This window comes from Pempheris klunzingeri, chromosome 16, assembly GCF_042242105.1.
Source record: "Pempheris klunzingeri isolate RE-2024b chromosome 16, fPemKlu1.hap1, whole genome shotgun sequence".
NCBI lineage: Eukaryota > Metazoa > Chordata > Actinopteri > Acropomatiformes > Pempheridae > Pempheris > Pempheris klunzingeri.
The window spans coordinates 899,477-916,978 of record NC_092027.1 but is presented as its reverse complement, the minus strand read 5'-3'; the positions used below and the strand labels follow the sequence as shown (position 1 = coordinate 916,978).

The 17,502-nt window shown below is 47.6% G+C and overlaps 2 protein-coding genes across 2 annotated transcripts; both read left to right on the top strand.

The window, feature by feature from the left end:
* Positions 1-480: 480 nt before the first annotated feature.
* Positions 481-3,290, top strand: LOC139215155 (zinc finger protein OZF-like). The gene is made up of 2 exons (XM_070846025.1): positions 481-569; positions 1,824-3,290. The coding sequence occupies exons 1-2, from the start codon at positions 539-541 to the stop codon at positions 3,131-3,133; spliced, it is 1,341 nt and encodes a 446-aa protein (XP_070702126.1). The 5' UTR covers positions 481-538; the 3' UTR covers positions 3,134-3,290.
* Positions 3,291-4,224: 934 nt separating this feature from the next.
* LOC139215747 (oocyte zinc finger protein XlCOF28-like) lies at positions 4,225-10,272 on the top strand. Its single transcript, XM_070846790.1, has 5 exons — positions 4,225-4,674; positions 6,400-7,187; positions 8,406-8,455; positions 8,653-8,764; positions 9,640-10,272. The coding sequence occupies exons 1-5, from the start codon at positions 4,404-4,406 to the stop codon at positions 10,261-10,263; spliced, it is 1,845 nt and encodes a 614-aa protein (XP_070702891.1). The 5' UTR covers positions 4,225-4,403; the 3' UTR covers positions 10,264-10,272.
* The last annotated feature ends 7,230 nt before the right edge of the window (positions 10,273-17,502 follow it).

Genomic DNA, 17,502 nt, shown 5'->3' with positions numbered 1-17,502 from the left:
TGTTTCTTATTATGGACAGACCCAGATGTGTAAATTAAATCTGATCCCCAAAGGGACCACGATGCCACAGGGGAGTGTGGTGAGTCCTGTTCCAGTGTTTATGGTGAATGTATCATTAGATATGGGAAGATCATTACTTGTAGATGATTTTGTGGGATAAATTAATGGTTTTAAAAAGTGTAAGAAGGAATACAACCAGATGAAAGGTGGGATTTGAGTTTTCAGCATTTACTGTTACAGTTCGTTTGACTGTTCGCCCTCCAGTCCAGCAGGCGTCGCTCTTCGCCTTCGTCGCTCTTCGCTTTCGGCTGAGCGAACTCTCGTCGACGCGGAAGAAGAAGAAGAACTTCCTGTTTGGCTCTCTGTCGCTGCTCAGTTCGCTGTTTGGGACAAAGTGCGCAGAAAAGGAGGTAAATGTGCGCAGTGGTCGGATCAGTGCTGCGGGTGTGAAGACGTCCTGCTCTCACTGGTGATAAGGAGCAGAAATCTGGGCCGTTGCTAAGCTAAATGCTAACAGCTAACAGGGGACAGAGCTGCAATGAAGCCCGAAAGCACGCAGCACAGAGCAGGTCAGTCCAGAATCCTAACCTTTATTAACCCAATAACCTTTAACACCCCCCCAACTTCTCCTTTACTGTGAAGGAGGAGCCCAGAATCAATAAAAGATCCATTTCTCTGTACTAAGCAGGTGGAGAAGAGCCAGTCTGCTGCCATCACATGTTTTAGTTCCTCATGATTCAGTCAGCTTGTCGAGATCAAGACATTCTTTTATTCTTCCACACATGTGATCTAACTTCTGTCTTAAAACAAGACTGTTTCAGTGCTCATGATGTTTAAACCAGATTCTTCTGCTGAAGCTGCTGGTTGACTCGAACTGTTGGTTGTTTCTCCAGAGAACTGAGGTCTCTCCGGGGTGGAAACTCCTCTGAAGCAGCATGAAACCTGATTACTGCTCTAAACAGGAGCCCTTCGCTGTCTCGAGTCTCTTCTTGGACTCAGAGCAGATTATTCATGTGGCCTCTGATATCAGACACCCACTCCCACAACGGCGTCCACGTCTAACAACCTGCCACACGAAGCTTCCTCATGAAAAGCTGCAGTCTGAATATTTTTCTCTCTCTTTTATGTTCACTGTTGTTACAGTAGGAGGAAACAGACACATCATAGCTGCCTTGATCGCAGTCATTTCATGGCTTTTGGGGGCCGGTGACTGTGGAAGCTGTTTGAGTGCAGCGTCAGACACGTTATCCTGCTGGAAGTAGCTGTTAGAAGAAGGTACACTGCAGCAGTGATGCTAAGCTGGTGCTGAGGTTCCCCCACATCAGAACACCTCCAGCACCAGCCTGACAAATGAGAAAAAGTCTCCTACATCAGCTGCCTGTGCGGATGGCTCTAAATCAGAACGTAATCACGACATAATAAGCCACTAGTGTCTGAGAGAAGTTACTGATGAACACAGTGTCTAAAGCCTGAAAACTAAACAAGCAGACAAACTGGACGGAGCTCTGCACGAGGTTTTATCAGTCAGCTGATTGCTGACAGTCAGTGACCACTAAGCCCTCTACCGTCTTAACATTGTGTTTCAAAGAGGCTCCTCGTGTCACACCACCATTTCTAATTTACACAAAGCATTTTTGTGCATTATGTTCTAAAAAAGAGTTTCATATGAATAAATAGATCTAATGGAGTCTACTTCGAAACACGTTTAACCAAACGTGCAATGTTTCTCCCCACGTTTCAGAAAGTAGTGCTGTCAGTGGTTTAACTGTTGACAGGAAACTAGACTGTTCTGAACCATGTGTGTGTTTGTTTCCTGTCCACAGACGTCCAGCAGCTGGTGGTGAGTAAAGAAGAGGTTCCCCCTGAGCAGCAGCAGAGGAGCCCCAGTCTGGACCAGGAGGAGCCACCAGAGCCTCCTCACATTAAGGAGGAAGAGGAGGAAGTCTGGAGCAGTCAGGGGGGAGAGCAGCTTGGAGGGCTGGAGGAGGCCGATATCACCAAGATCACATTCTCTCCTGTGGCTGTGAAGAGTGAAGACGATGATGAAGAGAAGCCTCAGTCCTCACAGCTTCATCAGAGCCAAACTGAAGAGAACAGAGAGGACTGTGGGGGATCAGAACCAGCTGGGAACTTTGATCCAGATCATCATGAGAAGACTACACAGTCCTCTGAGTGTGACACTGATGACAGTTGTGACTGGGAGGAGACCAGAGAACCTCAGTCAGGTTTAAACCCTCTGCAGAACAAAGTTGTACCTCTGAGTGATGAAGACTGTAACACTGGAAAAACACCAGTCAGCTCCTCTGAAGATGTTCCAAGCTCTGATCACAAGGGACGTCTGCAGAAACACAGTGGAACAGAAGAGAAACCATTTAGTTGCCCAGTTTGTGGTAAAAGATACTCCTGGAAGACCTCCGTAACACATCATATGAGACGTCATACAGAAGGAAAACGTTTCAGCTGCACAGTTTGTAAAGCAAGTTTCAGTGTCAGAGACAGTTTAGTTAGACACATGAGAATCCACACTGGGGAGAAACCCTTTAGTTGCTCAGTTTGTAAAAAGACTTTTACATTGAGTGGAGATGTTGTGAGGCACATGAGGATCCACACAGGGGAGAAACCCTTCTGTTGCTCCATCTGTGGTACCAGGTTCACACAAAGCTCCAGTTTGACGTCACACTTAAGTGTTCATACAGGAGAAAAACCTTTCAGCTGCTCAGTCTGTAAAGCAAGTTTTGGTGTCAGAAACCGTTTGGTTAAGCACATGAAAATTCACACAGGGGAGAAACCCTTTAGTTGTTCAGTTTGTGGTAAAAGATTTGGAGAAAAGGGGCATATGAGAGAACACATGAGTGTTCACACGGGGGAGAAACCGTTCACTTGTTCAGTTTGTGGTAAAGGATTTTCACGACAGGCAACTCTGAGACAGCACACGTCTGTCCACACGGGGGAGAACCCTTTTACTTGTTCGGTTTGTGGTAAAGGATTTGCTTTAGAGGGACATCTGAGACGACACCTGGTTGTTCACACGGGGGAGAAACCCTTCAGCTGCAGCGTTTGCGATAAAAGATTCACTCAACTCCATAATGTCAAAAAACACAAGTGTGTCGTTGAGAACAGCAGAACTAAATGAAGCTGCAGAACCGAGAACAAAACACAGATCAGCAAAAACTGGTTCAGTCCTCAAAATATGTCTCATCTCATCCAAACATTTCAGCTAGTTCTGTTTTTTGTGTTTAGCTAGTGCAGTAATAATGCAGAAACTTACACATCGTAGCTGCTCCCTTCTTCATGTTACGGTACAATTATTACAGAAAACACAAAGAAGTAACCAAATTCATCCTCACATGTTGTGTGCTGGATGATATATGTAGGAAACAGCATTGTGAATGTGTGTGAGAGAGAGAGACAGTTGTGAGTGTCGTCAGTCCTCTACTGTCCTTATTTATCATGGATGGCATCGTTAGACTATTATTTCTAGATGATGGATCTCAGTTTTCAGTGGGAAACACAAACGTAATGTTCTTCTGACTGCAGACTATCACAGAGAGGAGTCTTACTGGATGAGAGGCCCTGCAGGGCTGCACTGACTAGCTCTAGTTAGGAGTGAATCATCGGAGGTAAATCATCTTACTGTCCACTCCTCACATCAACAATATTCATGTTCAGGTCAATAAAGCCGATTGAGTTGAACTGAAGTGTTTGCCGGCTGGTTTTTCTGCCTTCAGGAGCTCACTCTTCTTTTTCAAGGATATTTTTATTAAGACCACAAGCTTCTGTTGACCAGATCCACTTCAACACCTTTTCCACTCTGAGGCTGCTTTTTGAATCCAACACTTTTACCTGTAATTATGTATTTTTAGATTGTTGTATTGTTAGTTTTACTTAAAGGGAACAGTGGAGGGAAGACATTTACTCATGTTCAGTACCAATTTAGAGCTAGATTTAGAGCTAAGCTGTAGTTAGATTTGACCTCTAAAACATGTGATTAACCTTACAAATAAATAAACTTAAAAAAAATAAATAAACTTTGTTCCACCTGGAGCAGCTGTGACATTAAAAACATGTTAATGCTCAATAATAGCTGATGACATTTAACCCTTGTAATCCAGGTGTGTATCTAGTCCCAGAGTGTCTGACAGAGGAGTGTTAGTGCTGCTTCATGAAGTAAAAGAGGATTTCTTCCACCACTTGTCATGTTTAATGATCCGTGTTGTTCTCCCGGAACCATTCAGCACCACACCTCGTTTCCCCCCGGACTCTTTCAGTGTCGGAGCTCTGCCCGGTCCGTCGCTCCTCTGTCGGTGTCTTCTTCTCCTCCAACGATATTAACTCCGAGTTTGGGCTGTTTTTCAGGACCAAACGCTTCATATCAGCAGCCAGAGGCGGAAAGTCAAAGCAACATGTCCGCAGACCGGCACATGTTCCCCCCGCCCTCCTCTCCGTCCCCTCCCGGAGCGGTGGAGGGTTTCGGCGGCGTGGACCCTGAGAGCGGCCCGCCGTCAGAGACGGAGACCCTGAGGATGTTCGTTACCGAGCGGCTGGCGGCGGCGGTGGACGACATCCTGGGAGAGTTCGTGAAAACGGTGAGCCGGTACCGGGAGCAGATAGACCGGCAGCGGAGACAGCTGGACGGCCTGAGGTCCGAGGAGGGCAGGAGGAACCCGGAGGAAGGTCGGTCTGTGAGCCCCCTTTACCACAGCTGGAAGAAGACTGAGAGGGTTTACTGCAGGGAGAGTACTAGTACACAGGAGAGAGTACTAGTACACAGGGAGAGTACTAGTACACAGGAGAGAGTACTAGTACACAGAGAGAGAGAGTACTAGTACACAGGAGAGAGTACTAGTACACAGGGAGAGTACTAGTACACAGGGAGAGTACTAGTACACAGGGAGAGAGTACTAGTACACAGGAGAGTACTAGTACACAGGGAGAGTACTAGTACACAGGGAGAGAGTACTAGTACACAGGAGAGTACTAGTACACAGGAGAGAGTACTAGTACACAGGGAGAGTACTAGTACACAGGAGAGAGTACTAGTACACAGGGAGAGTACTAGTACACAGGGAGAGTACTAGTACACAGAGAGAGTACTAGTACACAGGAGAGTACTAGTACACAGGGAGAGTACTAGTACACAGGAGAGAGTTCTAGTACACAGGGAGAGTACTAGTACACAGGAGAGAGTACTAGTACACAGGAGAGTACTAGTACACAGGGAGAGTACTAGTACACAGGGAGAGAGTACTAGTACACAGGGGGAGAGTACTAGTACACAGGGAGAGTACTAGTACACAGGGAGAGAGTACTAGTACACAGGGAGAGTACTAGTACACAGGGAGAGTACTAGTACACAGGGAGAGTACTAGTACGCAGGAGAGAGTACTAGTACGCAGGAGAGAGTACTAGTACACAGGAGAGTACTAGTACACAGGGAGAGTGTACTAGTACACAGGGAGAGAGTACTAGTACACAGGGAGAGTACTAGTACACAGTGAGAGAGTACTAGTACACAGGGAGAGTGTACTAGTACACAGGGAGAGAGTACTAGTACACAGGGAGAGAGTACTAGTACACAGGGAGAGTACTAGTACACAGGAGAGTACTAGTACACAGGGAGAGTGTACTAGTACACAGGGAGAGAGTACTAGTACACAGGGAGAGTGTACTAGTACACAGTGAGAGAGTACTAGTACACAGGGAGAGTACTAGTACACAGTGAGAGAGTACTAGTACACAGTGAGAGAGTACTAGTACACAGGGAGAGTACTAGTACACAGGAGAGAGTACTAGTACACAGGAGAGAGTACTAGTACACAGAGAGAGTACTAGTACACAGGGAGAGTACTAGTACGCAGGAGAGAGTACTAGTACGCAGGAGAGAGTACTAGTACGCAGGAGAGAGTACTAGTACACAGGAGAGTACTAGTACACAGTGACAGTACTAGTACACAGGAGAGAGTACTAGTACACAGTGACAGTACTAGTACACAGAGACAGTACTAGTACACAGGGAGAGAGTACTAGTACACAGGGAGAGTACTAGTACACAGGGAGAGTACTAGTACACAGGAGAGAGTACTAGTACACAGTTAGAGTACTAGTACACAGTCACAGTACTAGTACACAGAGAGAGTACTAGTACACAGGAGAGAGTACTAGTACACAGGAGAGTACTAGTACACAGGAGAGAGTACTAGTACACAGGGAGAGAGTACTAGTACACAGGGAGAGTACTAGTACACAGTCACAGTACTAGTACACAGTCACAGTACTAGTACATAATCTCTGTTATATTTTTACTTGCTGCTCTGACTGAAGATGCTGACAGCTGACTGACCCCCTGGTCCCCCCCCCCTGTCCTCCCCCCCCCCCCCCCTGTCCTCTGCCCCCCCACAGACCCCCTCCAGGCCTCCTCCTGGATCAAACGCTGCCCTGATGAGCGGACAGACTTCGGCCCTTCGGCCGCTCACATTAAAACCGAAGCCGCCGATGAGGACGCTGGAGCTCCGGAACTAAACGGTCCTGAAGCGCCGCTCGCCGAGTGCTCAGAGACCGAAGACGGCGGAGACTACTGGAGGGAGGCGGCGGGACTTTGGGCGCCGGAAGAAGCCGAAGGACAAAGTTCTTCTCTCAGTTCGACGGCAAAGAGCCCCGCCGATCCGGCGCTTCGGCCCCCGCCGGCGTTTGGCTGTAAAGTTTGCGGCGAGTCCTTCCAGCGGATCAGCTACCTGCTCAATCACTCCTCGGCGCACCTGAGAGACTGCGGCCTGTGCGGGAAGCGGCTGGAGCGCACGGAGAGCGTGAAGCTGCACCTCCGGGCTCACAGAGACACGTCGTTCTGCTGCAGCGTCTGCGGCCAGAGCTTCACCCAGCGGGGGAACCTGAGGATGCACATGAGGATCCACTCCGGCGAGCGGCCGCACGGCTGCACCGTCTGCGGCAAGAGCTTCGGCAGGAGGGCCACGCTGGTGCGGCACGTCCGCAGCCACACGGGAGAGAAGCCGTACATCTGCACGTACTGCGGCCGCGGCTTCGTGGAGAAGGGCAACCTGACGGTGCACCTGCGGACTCACACGGGCGAGAGGCCGTACTGGTGCTCCGTCTGCGACAGGCGCTTCAGCCAACTGTCCTGCTACTACAAGCACCCCTGTCAGAGGGGGGGCCGGGCGGACTGCCCCAAAACATGAGCTTTGCTGCCCTTCGGGGGCTGAAAGCCTGATTCTGATCTGAACGGTGGTCAACAGGCCTGGGGGTTGAACACAGGAGCTGCTGGAGACACGTTAGTTTGGATCTGAACTTAGAACATTTAGAACATTTAGAACATTTAGAACATTTAGAACAAGTCCAGGAGGAACTAATGGACCAAGGCAGCTGCAGACCAGCGACTCCTGTGTTCTGGTAAAATTAGTGTTTTTGTCAATGGAGTCTGGTGCCTCAGAGGATCAGTATGATCGTTTTCCAAATGAATCCATGGGCTCCTCTCGTGTTCACACTCTGACTGAAGTGTTTCCAAGCAGCGTGAGGAAAATGTTGGTTTAAATACTCAGGTGTTTTACTGCTGGGGGTGTTTTTATTTAATCTAGAAGAATAAATGTTCATTCAGTTATTTAATGGCACTGACGTCTTTAGTCCAGCTCAGGTTTGTTGTTCCTCAAGAGGAGACTTTCTTCATACTTGAACGTCTCAAAGGTAGTTTTTTTTTTTTTTTAAATCTGAAAAGTCCTGAATGTTTTTCCTTGTTTGCCAAATGTAAAAACACTGAATAAGAAAAAGTGCTGCGTTCACTGTGTCTCAGTTTGTTTGTTCAGGTGATGATGTTTGTCTCATTTAGCTGAATGTGAAGAAGCTTTCAGCGGAGCCATCGTGTTCGAAGACTCATTCAAAGACAAGAAGGATTTTTATTGTATGTTCTCTCTTCTTAACAAATACATAGATATATAAATAAAACAAAGAAAGAAGAATCAGCCTGTGTACTACGAACAAATCCTATTAAAGATTTAACATGCTTCTTTATTCACAGCAGCCACATCAGGAAGTTACAGTGAAAAGAAAAAGAAATGTTAAGAAAATTAAGTTACAAAATAAAAAATGTACAAGAATAAAATATAATACAAGTATACAAAATGAACAGTGCTGCTGGTTATGGTAACCACGGTAACCGTCTCTGCTGGGTGCTGATGGTGTGAAGCTGAAGTGTCACACTGATGGACAGATATGAGATGAATAAGAGAGATGATGACACAAAGCAGAGGTCTGCAACCACCGGGCCGCGGACCGGTACCGGGCCGCCCAGAAAATATATATACATATATATTATTGATGATCAGAGTCTGAACGATGTTTTATTTTGAAAAATGACCAGATTCTGTCCCAATTACATCCGTCTGTGCCTCCTGACGCAGGTGAAGACAGGTGAAGACGCTCGTCTCGGTCACGTGACATGTTACCCCAGGTGAGCCCTCCAGCAAGAATGAGTAAAAACAAACGTGTTTGGAAGCTTCTTTGGGGAGGGGGGGGCAGGCCCGATGAGGAGACAGAAGAAGAAGAAGAAAGCTACTTTTAAAAGAACCAGGAGTCCTCCTTAAGACACGGAGCACAGGTGAGTCCTGATCCAGGTAGATCATCCTGAGGTCCTGAACCCCCCCCCAGGATCCTGTCAGTGTGGAGCAGTGACAGGGACCTGAGGGACACTCCGGGGGTCACTGTCCCCCTTCACCCCCCAGGTGGGACCGGCTCAGGCCCCCACTGGTTCAGCAGAAAGGTGAGTTGTATTTTTATGTACTTGTATTGTTTCCTGTCGGTCGTAATAAGGTTTGAGACAGTAAACATCCACAGCAGCAGGGGGCGCTGCAGCCGTCCGGTTAACACCACTGCGCATGCGCAGACTCATTAACCCCGGAAGTGTAGCTAGTAAACAACCGAGCACGACGCCTCGGAGAGGAAACTTCTCCCGCGTCCATCTCCGCTCCAACATGTCCAAAATCGAGATGCTGCGGCTGCTGATCAACCAGCGGCTCACTGCGGCCGCGGAGGAGATCTTCGGGGTGTTCGGCAGGACCATAGCCGAGTACGAGGAGGAGATCTCCCGCTCCAAGCTGGAGATCGACCGCCAGCGCCGGCTGCTGGAGCTGTGCAGGAAGCCGCAGATATCCGTGCAGGTCAGCAGCTCAGGTGAGAAAGTGGCTCCACACCTGGGGGGGTTGGTGTGGGGGGGGGGTGACCGCATGTTAGAGCGTTAAGGAGCCGCAGAGAGAAGAGTTAGTCTGTTCAGACTGGAGGAATATATGAAGTCTGAAGTGTCCCAGCAGAAGAAGAAGGGTTAAAAGCTTCAGCATCTTTATGATCAATAATCAGAGGAGTCCTTTTTAAGTGATTAATCGATCAACCAAAATGAGTCTGTATCTTTTTAAGATCAAATAATTGTCTGCTTCAGTCAGAAGGTTTGTTTCTGAATGTTTTTGGGTCAAACAGAATAAAACCCTGTGACGTCACAGTGACACTAAGTGGTCACCTGCTGCTGGAGGTTCAGGTTTAAACTCTTGCTTGTGGTCGGCAGCTCAGTGTGAGGAGCAGGAGCAGGAGCAGGAGTGGGGCGCCGGTCTGGACCTGAACGACACGAAGCCTCCTCACATCAAGGAGGAAGAGGAGGAGGAGGAGGAGGACCTGTGGCGGCTCCGGCAGGACGACCCCTCCCAGCTCAGCGAGGCCGGCTTCGTGCTGTTCCAGAGCGGCGGTGTGACAAACGAGCTGGACGGCGACCACATGACCTCCTCGCTCTCAAAGGTCCCGTGCCCGGACCTGGACGGCCCCGAGCCGGACCCCCGGCTGGACCCCCGGCTGGACCCCCGGCCGGGCCCCTCGGTCCGGCGGACCTGCTCGGACGTCGACGAGGACGCCGCGGAAGCTCCGGATCCGGCTTCGGGTAACGGACAGCTGGACTCCGTGGAACCGGAGGCGCCTCTGTCTGAGGTCGTGGACTCGTACATTTGCACCATTTGCGGCCGTGCGTTCGCTCAGCGGGGCCACTGGGCCAAACACGTCCAAGTGCACCGCAAGGTCGAGACCAAAGCGGACAAGTCGTACACGTGTGACATCTGCGGGAAGAGACTGACGCGTTTCGACGGTTATCAGAAACACCTGAGAATCCACACAGGTGAGAAACCTTACTGCTGTGAGGAGTGTGGCCGCAGGTTCAGCGACAACTCTAATTACAAACGGCACATTCGCACACACATGGGTCTGAGAGGGCAGCAGAGCTGAGGGCTGCAGGCAGAGTCTCTGCTCAGGGGAGGGGGGCCACACCTGTCCACATCCTGGTGTGTGAGTGACTGGTAGGTAGTAAAAGTGTTGGAACTGGTCCAGTAGATCACCAGTAGATCACCTCAGCCAGCAGACACCAAACGGGCTGCAATGGCTGCAACGTGATCCTTTGGGACAACTGCACCTGATCACAGTAGGTCCACTAAAAGATCTTGTTTGATCCACTGACAGGCTCAGAGTGTTATTCTAAGTGTGTGTCAGCATCATGGAAAGGATCCCTACAGAGAGAGACCTGGAAGATCCTTTTGGTTTAACCACAAACAGCACACACACCAGACTACATTCACTAAAACAGGGATTTTACTGTGTTCTACAACATAAAATTAGTTAGTTTGTTTGTGTTATTCTGTCACTTAGGTGTTTTAAAGGGTTAAGTCAGAATCACAAGTAACACAATAACACACAATAACACAAACACACTGACTGATGGAGGCAGCAGCAGAGCAGCAGCTCCTGTGTCCTGTTCTCTAAAATCCCTGTTTTAGTGAATGTAGTCTGGTGTGTGTGCTGTTTGTGGTTAAACCAAAAGGATCTTCCAGGTCTCTCTCTGTAGGGATCCTTTCCATGATGCTGTCACACACTTAGAATAACACTCTGAGCCTGTCAGTGGATCAAACAAGCTCTTTGCTGGCTGAGGTGATCTACTGGACCAGTTCCAACACTTTTACTACCTACCAGTCATTCAGACTCCAGGATGTGGACAGAGAGGATCATGGGGGAGAAACACCAGAGTTCTTCTTTAATCCTCAGAGATGAGTCGGAGGAGAAGGAACAGACTGAGAGAAGGAAGCGTTGGGACATGGATCATTCAAAAGAAGATGAGGACTAACAGGATTTTAAAGTGGTTTTACTGCGTTAACATTTCACTGTGGAAACACTGAACTGGATCCTTCACATTTCTCCATGTTTGTGTGAACATGGATTGTATTTTTCTATCCTCTGTATTTTAACAGACGTTTCTACACTGGAGGAAGCGGTCTGACGCTGGCGGGTGGAGCTGCTGCCGCTTCAGACTTTGCTGTATTTCTTTATGAGAGTCTGTGTCCAGATGAGACCTGTATATTTTTTTATGGCAGCGTCCAACCGTCATGTGTCTGATGGCGTCAGAACTACAAACACAAGCTGCCCGGCAGCCTTTCTGACTTTCTGATTTGGGACGTCAGGAGCTTTTTTTTATCCCACTTCAGGGTGTCAACTCAAGTAAACATGGCGGCCGCACGGTCAGCAGGAAGTCATGTTGTAACAGTGAAATAAAAGTCATGAAGTGAAGACAAAAGGCTCGACTGTGTTTTAGTGTGAAAACACCACAAACGTTCATATTCTCATGTATTTATGACGGATTGTAGCTTCAGAAACACTGAAGACTGCTGTTGACTCTGTTCTCAGAGGGAGTTAACGAGAGAACTCAGTCTTTCTGCTTCAGGCTCCGTTTGTCTTCACACAACTTCTGAAAAGTTCCACTTCTTCTGCACAAAGCTGCTAAATGTTCTCTAAAGGCTTAAAGACAGGAGTCCATCGTTTTAGTGGAGAAACAGTAAGAATGTAAAAGCTGCTGAGGAACGCTGCAGAGACTCCTTCAGAGCTCTGATGTGACAGAGTTCACTTCAGTGTTATTGACTGAATGTTATCTGTGATCAATACCAGCAGACTGATCACTTCTCTGACCTGCTCCAGAGTAGCAGCAGATCAGGATCGACTTTAAGACGAGATCAACTTTATTCACCCCGAAGACAAAATACATAAATTAGAGCAAAGAATTACAGAAGGTTGGTGATTAAATAAATACAAAGTGTGACGTGTCTGAAGCAGAGAGAGAAGAACAAATAAAAAGAAGAACAAACTGAGCTGAGTAACAAGAAGCAGATAAATAACAGAAAGAAAACAGGTGTTGCTCTTCACAATGACACTCGAGCTTATTGATACTGAAACTATTGGCACGTTATTGGTTTCTGCATCTCCGACTGAACGCTGCCGGTTGCCACGGCGACGTGAAGCCACTCTTAGCGCCGCACAGCGTCGCTTGATGTAATTAACGAAAGTGGTTCTCACCACGAGCTGCACTCAGAGAGTCCTTTTCCCTCCGCTGAGAAGAGTTTTTAGCAGCTGTTGCCATAGCGACCCGGCCAGGTGGAAACAGACGCACTGAGCTCAGGTCACAGCTTCTCACCTCTGTGGGACGAAGCTTTGGTCAGAAACACCAAACTCTGGTTTCAGCTGACGGTAGATCAGCTCCTCTGTTTGTACCTGACCAGCAAAGTGTTCAGAGAAACTGAGCTCAGGATCTAAAAGTCCTTCTGAGAAAAGTCTCAGAGGCTCAGCACAGCTGGAGAACATCTAAAGATCTTTTCAGCTCTGAGGTCCCTAAAATATAAAGACATGAACGCAGGAGCAGCCGACTGTTTCACACCAGCAGGCGGCAGCACGACACTGAAGTAGAGCAGCTTCATATTCAGCAGTAGAACTATTAAATTATATCACTGTAAACATGATCTAACTCATTCTTCAGATGGCTGCAGGTTCCTTAGTTACTGAAGCTGCAGAGAAACAGTGACAGAATTAAAAGAATATTTTGTCTTCAGCTGAAGTACAAGTGAAGAACTAACAGATTTACAAACCAAACCTGTGTTTGTGCTGCACCTGGAACTTAAGGACCTCTTCAAGGCCCCTTGAATCCAGCAGTGACTTCAGGAACCCTCTGGAAGACTTGGAGCCCCTGAACAGTTGTAGGACCCTCGTTACACTCAGAGGGACTAAAGGGGGGCGTTCAGGACCTCCAGATCACCTCAAGGATCTCTAAAATCTTTCTCTGCCATAAGAAGCACTTGACATTAAAGTTTATCCTCCATTTTATGTCTTCAACAGAAAACACCTGCAGTGTTTCCTCACTAATAGTTATTATATAGTTATTTATTAGTTCTATATAATCTGTCAGCTGTCAGGATCAGACAACACTAAATAAAATCACTCCCTAAATGATGTTATTATATCAGTTAAGCTTTATTGGCCCCCCAGGGAGGATCCAGCAGCTACTCAGCAGTATGTAAAGTGATATGTGAAATATTAATAAGCTCCATTATCGGCGGCTGCAGCATCAAAGTGACGAACACGTTCGTGCATCAGTGCATTTAATCCAATAACAGAATACATGTTGTTATTGTGAAAGAAACTGCTGCATCATGGGTACTTTTTACTTGTTCTTGTATTCCTCCTGTCTCACCCCCCCCCCCCACCCCCACCTCCCCCTCTCTTCATCTGTCTGCTTCTCTGTGAAATAACCTCGTCTTCTCAGTGTGACGGAGCAGCAGTGGTTTACGTCTGTGATCCATCAGGAATGTTTCTGGAGCACCTTTACTGACCTGGTGACCTTTGACCTTTAGATCATTATATAAACAACTGATGGTCTCCTGGAACTTCTTCAAACACCCCAAGGACACTTATAAAGGTCCTGGAACCCCCCGAAGAACTCTTTAACTCACCAAAGGACCTTATTTTGCCCCTTCAAGGACCCCTGTCAGACTTGATGACCTGTTAAACCCTCCAACAGACCTGAAATACCCTCAAAGATTCTTTAAACACATTGTGGGTCCTAGAATCGGTTCCAGGTTCTGTAATGATTCACTCCTTTAGGAGCTGCTGGTCTTGTGAAACTCCTCCAACCCCTCATGGATCCATGGAGTCCATGAGGATTAGTGAAAGTGCATCTAGAGCTACTGAACCCAGGTGACCCCCCAGGAGTCCTTCAGCAGCTCCAGGTACCACAGCTGATCAGTCAGCTGACCTTCATGTCATGGATGGATCCCATAAAACCTCCTGGACTCCCTCAAGGTCCCTTTTGATCCCTTTGGACTGCATCAGACTCTCCTGGACCTCCAGGACCTTCAGAATCACCCCAAGAAGATCTTCTGCCCCTGGAGGACTCCAGACTCTGTGAGTGTGACAGCTCTTTGTTCAGTTTTCCACCCAAACCTTCAAAATAAGAGTCTCCAGAAGTAAGGAGGACTGAACCCAGAGAACTGTTCCATAGTAGCCTTTATTTACACACTCATCCACATGTTCATTAATAGCAGTAAGGTAAACATAACAGCTTGTGACATTATTACATTGTCGTGGTGTTGTGGCCCACCAGGTGGCGCTGTGAGTCCTTCACAGTGTCTCAGCTGCCCTCCGTCTCTCCGGCTGAATCAGGAGAACACGTTCAGAGAACCACCAAATGAATAAACAAATGTATTTTCAAGGTTACAAGTGCATCCTCATACAAAAACCCCCTTTTTTATAAAACGAGCCGTACTGTTTGTTTTCTGCAGCGTCCCCGTAGCAGCACCCAGAGAAAACACTCCTGCAGGATCACTGAGGAGGCAGGAGGATCACAAGTGAACCCCAGCTTCCCTCTCTGTTCATAACAGATGGAGATTCCTGTTTCCAGAGTCCCTGAACACACCAGCTAGTTTTCAGTCTCCGTTTGGGTCAGAGCACTTGGATATAAAACATTTATCTAAGACGAGCGAGAAAAACACTGAGCTCATATTTCTCTTCAGCTTTCTGTCTATGTCTGTTCAGAGCGACGTTACTGCTGATTCGGTGATTTAAAGGGCCGTGCAGGAGCTTTCTATCACCGCTAAACATGTTGTTGAGACAAGAAGCAGTCGTAGAGGAACTTTGTCTGAGTCCAAAAGTGTCGAATCTAAATCGGGAGCGTAGAATAATTCAGTGGATTATGAAGATTTGACCAGAGAATCAGTTTTCTGAAACATTGTTGGAGCCAAATATGTATTTCTGCTTAATATTCACATCATTCACCAACCAGTTATTGCTTTAATTCCTCCGTCGAGGGGTTCATTATTTCTTCTATTAGTTTAGTCGATAAAACAGTTGTGACACATTCCAGATGACTCTGCTTTAATTTCTGCTTTCATTTTTCAGAAATGGTCTCTGATTATGTATCTTCTATCGTCTCTCTTCCAGATTTTACATTTTCAACGACATACTTCACCAGCTGACTGGGTTTATTTAGAGGCTCCTTGAATGCACCACCAGGGACGACGTGGCCTCTCACAGAAATGTAAGAAAAAGAAAAAGGATTTAGGATTCTGTGTTTGTGTTCTTGCAGCAGTCTGACGTCTCTGCAGTAATATTAAGTAGATGCAACTTGTACTAATTGGAGTAACACCTGGACTCAGAAGTCCTGCTGAGGCCTTTTTGAAACGTTCTGCGTTCCTCTGATGAGAACCCATCGGCCTCAGAGCAGATCTGCTGCTCTCGTGTGAACACGGCTCGTTAATTTAGACTTTGATTCGCGCAGGCAGCTTCTTCCCAGCGACCAGACCAACACTAATCTCTCATAACCATCAAACAGGGCGCTGATGAAAGAGGATGATGAAACTCTTCACACAGGAGCGAGTCTCCTCTTTACATGAAGCACAAATCAATATGAGCTCCTCCTTTAATCCATCAGAACAAACCGATCTGTCGGTCAGCTCTGGAAACACCTGACGCTCAATTTTTACATCACGTTTCATTCGTTTTCCAGGTCTGCCCCCCCCCCTCACCACTCCCCCCTCTCCCCCCTCTCCCCCCTCCGCCCGGCCGACTCAAAGTTGCATCATTTGGTGCAGAGCCTGTTGGCCTCGTCTCCGGCCGCTCTGCTGCTGCAGCTTCATTATTGCTTAATCTGAGCTGGGGGTGTCTGTCTGTCTGTCTGTCTGTCTGTCTGTCTGTCTGTCTGTCTGTCTGTCCGTCCGGCTGAGTGAGTCAGATAAAACTGTTTATCTGGTTCAGCAGCAGCTGGGATCCAAACAGACGCTTCAAAACTCACAGAACAAAGTTGCTGTTTGTTGGTTCCACGTTCTGAAACCTGAACTGAGATGTTTCAGCTCCTCGCTGTCAGAGCTCAGCCTCAACTCAAGGTCCACCTTTGAGGGCTTTTAACCACCTCTCATGGTCTTCCCCAGCAGATGGAGATGGGAGAGACGGGGATTACGATCGGCCAACAGAAGGAAGACCGAGAGATGAAGTCAAAAGCTCTGGAGACAAAGTGGACGGTGAGTTTTTCATCAAATCAAAGTATGTGATTAATTTTACTGCAGCGCTCCGGTTTTAGATCGATTAGTTTGCCTCCAGTGAACAGGACTTAGCTTAGCTGAGACGGTGTGTGACATTTATTGAATGGCTCAGGGTTCCTGACGGTCAGGAGCACCAAGAGCTGATAAACAAGTTTTAATGAAAGAAACGTTAGCAAATCAAATCTCCGTCGATTTATCTCCTGAAGTCAAAGCTTTTCTGCAGCGATCTGATTCAGGAGCCTTTAGACTTTTCACTTCACATGTGAGTGAACACATGTTTGTTCTTATTACTATGATATATAACGGGGGGATCTTCTGAATAACTTGTTACTCAATCAGTGGATTGGAGCTGAAACATGCGGAGCGGTTGTGTTCAGATTAGATTAGAGATTAGAGAGGACAGCGAGTCAGAACTTCACTTCCACGCAGCTCATGGTTTTATTTACAGCTACCTCGTCCTGCTGTAAACCCTTATTGCTGTGGCTGGCAGCATGTCTGCTGACGGTTAACCTCTGACCTCTGTCTTTGCCGGTTTCAGGCCGAGTGCCCAGACAGAAGAAATGGCCCCAGAAAGGTTGTTTGAGCGCAGACGAACACTGAGAGGTAAGAGTGAAACAGGACCCAGCAGGTCCCCCTCACAGCCGGCCGATGTTAGAGGAATTAGCCCGACGTGCTCCTCCTCTCCCGCTGTGGTACGGAGCCACACACTGTTTGGGTTTTATCTGTCTGCAGGCTTTCGTCCCAGAATAGTAACAGTCCTCAGGAGCTGATGACCTTTTATTAAACAGTCCATCAATCTTTATTTATAGAGCGCCAGTTCACACCAGTGTTATCTCAGGACTGGTTCCATAAAGAGCAGCTCAGACCCAACTCTGATTCAGAGACCAACCGTTCAGGAAATCATTGGTCACAAACACACAAACTATTGACCTCCACTGAATCTCAGACTCAGATGTATAAAACCCAAACAAATGAGACCCAGAGTATGTGCAGCGGTGCAGCAGCGGCCCCCACACGCCCCCAGTAGAGCCAGCACTACTGTCTAAGGTCAAACTGGCAGCGTGGATCTCTGTCGTCAGAAGGTCTTTGAACTGATGTGTAACCTGGTTAAACACGGAGC

Excerpts from the sequence above, each read along its gene's own strand:
- LOC139215747 (XM_070846790.1), top strand. The coding sequence starts at position 4,404 with ATGTCCGCAGACCGGCACATGTTCCCCCCGCCCTCCTCTCCGTCCCCT. Across the intron at positions 4,675-6,399 it reads CAGGAGGAACCCGGAGGAAG|ACCCCCTCCAGGCCTCCTCC; the intron begins GTCGGTCTGTGA and ends GCCCCCCCACAG. Across the intron at positions 8,456-8,652 it reads CACGTGACATGTTACCCCAG|GATCCTGTCAGTGTGGAGCA; the intron begins GTGAGCCCTCCA and ends ACCCCCCCCCAG.
- LOC139215155 (XM_070846025.1), top strand. The coding sequence starts at position 539 with ATGAAGCCCGAAAGCACGCAGCACAGAGCAG. Across the intron at positions 570-1,823 it reads AAGCACGCAGCACAGAGCAG|ACGTCCAGCAGCTGGTGGTG; the intron begins GTCAGTCCAGAA and ends TCCTGTCCACAG.